The sequence below is a fragment of the Limulus polyphemus genome, unplaced genomic scaffold, assembly GCF_000517525.1.
Source record: "Limulus polyphemus unplaced genomic scaffold, Limulus_polyphemus-2.1.2 Scaffold1450, whole genome shotgun sequence".
In the NCBI taxonomy this organism is placed as follows: Eukaryota; Metazoa; Arthropoda; class Merostomata; order Xiphosura; family Limulidae; genus Limulus; species Limulus polyphemus.
In genome coordinates, this window is record NW_013667060.1 from 248520 (window position 1) to 252489 (window position 3970).

The 3970-nt window shown below is 30.7% G+C and overlaps 1 protein-coding gene across 2 annotated transcripts in view; it reads right to left on the reverse strand.

Moving 5' to 3' along the window:
• The window catches only part of LOC106463637 (polymerase delta-interacting protein 2-like), a 40452-nt gene that overhangs the window by 4691 nt on the left and 31791 nt on the right, over positions 1 to 3970 (reverse strand). For both annotated transcript variants that reach the window (XM_022391180.1, XM_013923685.2), the window contains exon 9: positions 976 to 1101. In XM_022391180.1, coding sequence (XP_022246888.1) covers positions 976 to 1101 — 126 coding nt within the window. The remainder of the gene's footprint in view (positions 1 to 975; positions 1102 to 3970) is intronic.

The following is a 3970-nucleotide window of genomic DNA, read 5'->3' on the forward strand; positions in this document are numbered from 1 at the left end:
CTAGTCCTACCATTCTCACCATTAAGTATGAAAAAAAGGTGATGCATAAAAACTATCAATTCCCTTAACAACAATCTTAAACACCTCAATTAGAAAACAATTTCAGATATCTTAATCTCTCCTCATATGTCATCCTTTCCATCCTAATAGCCCTCCTCTGAACCCTTTCCAACAATTCAATGTCCTTGCTAAGGTAAGGAACCCAAGACTGGACACAATACTCTAAATATGGCCTAATTAGTGACCTATACAATAAAATTATAACCTCTTTATACTTTAGCAATCAATTTGTTCAGAGGAAAATGAAGTTTCACAATAAAAAGGATAATGATACTTAAGATAAACAACATTGTTTATTTATAACAAAAGATGACACAGATAGATGTTTCAAAATTCTACAGATTCCATCTTCAGTATCTAAATCAGAATAAAAGAATTACACCATCCCTAAATAAATGACTAAAATATAGTGCTGCAATAATGATAATTTAAACAAAACTAAAACACTTGAGACTTGTATTCAATAGTTCTGTAGATACAATCCAAAATCCTATTTGTCCTACCACTAGAAACTACACACTGCATGGATGGCTTAAGAGACTGATCAAACACTACACCATCCAAATTATACTTATAATTCAAATTATGATAATCCACATGCATCACCTTACATTTATTATCATAAAAAACCCATCTGCCATTTATTCACCCAACTCATTAAATGATTTAAATCCTTTTGTAAAGCAGCAGCACCCAAGACCCTAATATCAGCATATTTAAGTTCATCAGAATTCATGTCTGGCAACAAAAATAAAGCTTGCTTTACAAAATTAATGCAAATAATTTTAATGCCTAAAAAAAAAGTGAGAAATTAACCATTACAATTAATCTACATGACAAAACTTTAATCATATTTTCAGATGTATATTGTTTTACTGGTTTTTAAGCATATACACAAATGTTTCCTTCACTCACTTGTCCAATAACACCTCGTCCTCGAACAGTTTCCAAAGTTCCCGACAGGCTAAATATTCTCCAGTGTCTCTCTCGTAGCTGGATTGTTAGCTCCCCCAGGTTTTCAAGCCTTATGCAATACCTCCACTATTTAATTATAGTGACAGGAAATAAGGGAACACTCATTTTAGTTCTAAGATAAACAGCTCACTTGCATCAAAAACGTAAGTCTTAGGTTTTGCGAGAAATCAAAAAGACGGTACACAAAATGTTAACGTTTCCTGACGTCAAAATTGTTCATTTTTATGAAGGTTAAAAAAATTATTTATTTTATGAAATAAACTTTGAAAAGCAAACTTAAATGTCAAAACCTGATGAAATAAATAATAAACAGGTTTAGTATAAAATCTGTATGTTTTAAACTTTACAGAAACATTATAGTTACAGCTTAGTTTAATTCAAAAATGTTTATGACAAATTACACACTTTGTAACAGAATGGTCATTCACGAAAAATACACTAACACTAGTAAAGGCTGACTGGAATATCTTAGATATACTACACTATAAAATAAAAAAACTACCATTCATAAATTGTAGAACAAGTTGTTGTTTTATTTTTCCTTTTTTTTTATCAATGTTTAAAAGGCCAAATTCAAATACATCATCAATATATCTCAACTATAAACCAAGCCTTTTATTTTCAGTTTGGGACCATGAAGCTAGTGCATAGTTTCATAAACTATACATAAAGTCTACAGCAACCACTAAACGTTTCCAAGGAATGTCAAAAGAATTTAGGTCCATTTGATGTTGTTCTGTGGTGTTCATTATGCTTGATAACCTGTATTAAATAATTATTGAAGGTTATAGAGAAACTTGGCTGAATACAAGAGTTTTGCTGGAGTGGAACATATTTCAACTATTCTAAACCAGAACAAAAGATAATAACAGATTAATTATTTTTCCAATTAGCCTTAGAAGTGCTTTGTTGCTGATCCACAAGTACACACTACTGGTCAGAGTGACTTACCTTCCTCGTGATATTTGGTGAAATTGTAGAACTACACTGTCCTGCTATGATTTGATTTCAATGCTACCAATAACATTTTGAGTATTTGGCCATTACGTTCTAGTTCAATAAATCAGTTTTGTTTTCATTTCACTGTCAAGAACTAGGTTTATTGATAATGATGCGTATGTGTTGGTGTCATTTAAAATACTTATAGCTTTGTTTCTGTAGGGACATGTATCATAATAGCAATGTATTTTCTTTTATCCAAAGTTCTGGTTATAAGTTCTTTATTTTGTATAAATATCCAAAGAGCACTTTATTCTGATGTAATATTGAATTTATCAGCATAGCTTCTGATTCTTGTGGTTATGTTTATAAATTAATATTTTAGATGAGCAATACCACTTTCAAAATGATCAGAAACCCCAAGTGGTTGTGTTTTAAGAATGTCAAATAGACATTTATATGTAAACCAATGGTGTGTTTAGGAAATACTGGTGGAAGATCATGTCTCAATAGTCTCTTGTATGCTGTTGCTGAGGTAAGTATTTGTGGTTTTATAAACTATAAAGGCAGATCACCTAAATGAGTGAATACACTTTTGCAGATTAGATATTATGTGAAGTTTTGTGTCTTCTGATAATTTAGTTGTGAAGGAAAACTTTATACCTTTAGGTAAAATGTACAGTGCACAATGTTGAAAGTTCAACATTGTTTTTCACAACTGCAGAGAGTTTCTCTTGTTTAACGTTTGATGTTTTTGTTATTTTGTTTAAGTGAATCAAACACTGAATTTTCTGTTCTAACATTAATTACAATTTTCTTTCTCTTCTTTAATTTGTTTTCTTCATTTCACTTTCTTAAGTTCAGCTTGATATTTTTTATCCAAACTAGTAATGCACAATCAGTTTTTCATTATTGTTCATAAAAATCTACTGACTTTTTTTGCTTTTGGTTAGCCTTTTTCTTAAAATGACTGTCTCCTCGGTTGAAATCTAAGAAAGATGTAACAATTCATATGTTCCTCTTTGGATGAATCTTGTATTTTGGCATTTTTGAAGAAATCCTATTTGCACAGCAGTCCTTGTGAACATCAGTGAGCTAGTTAACTATCAGCATATAGCACTAATTAAGGAAGGATCAATGCCTCTGTTGTCAGCAATTATGTATAAACTAAAAGTACAAAGTACAAACTAGAGTATTCTAACCACAAGTTGGATTTTTCCTCCGCATTTTGCTTGTATAATTTTAACAGGAGCAAATTTCTACTTAACTCTCTCAATATGGGCTTGGTCAATTTGACCGACCACGTGACCTCTTGTACTTGTTTAGTCTTTATAGCAGCAAATGTACAACGTTTCGACAAGGTTTTGTCATCATCAGGTACTATTTTTTTTTTATATTAACAGTCTTGTTTGAGAATTCTTTGTACCTGATGATGAATTGTGTCTAACTACTATCCGAGCCATTATAAGTTGTAAATCACTCGGGGAATGTACAGCTTAAGTTATGCTACCGAATTACATTACCCACAAGTTGTGCCTCGTGAACCATTTTAATTATATTATTATTTATTTTACCTAATCTAGTCTTAAATAACTGAAAAAGATCCATATTTTTAGATTTTAGTTACCTTTATAATAATAAATAAATAATAAATATGAAAGACAAGAAATAGAGTACTTACCCAATCTTCTTTTTTCTTGCTCTCAGGTTTTCGATAAGAGTTAACCCTAATTTTTTATACTATAGATAGTAATGCACTTAATAATTTTTATTTTATTAAATAATGCACCAAAGAATAGACTAATAACATGCAAAAAGTAGACAAATTCACTTGCCTCTCAAAATTTTCCTGGCTTTCTAACTATGCGACAAAAGCCGTTGCAAATTCATCCATGATAATCATTAACTTTCCCATTGGAACGAATCCTGTACTATGAGTGAAATTGACGATATTCTGTTCAGAACACAACATTATATAATATGTCATTTGATAGAT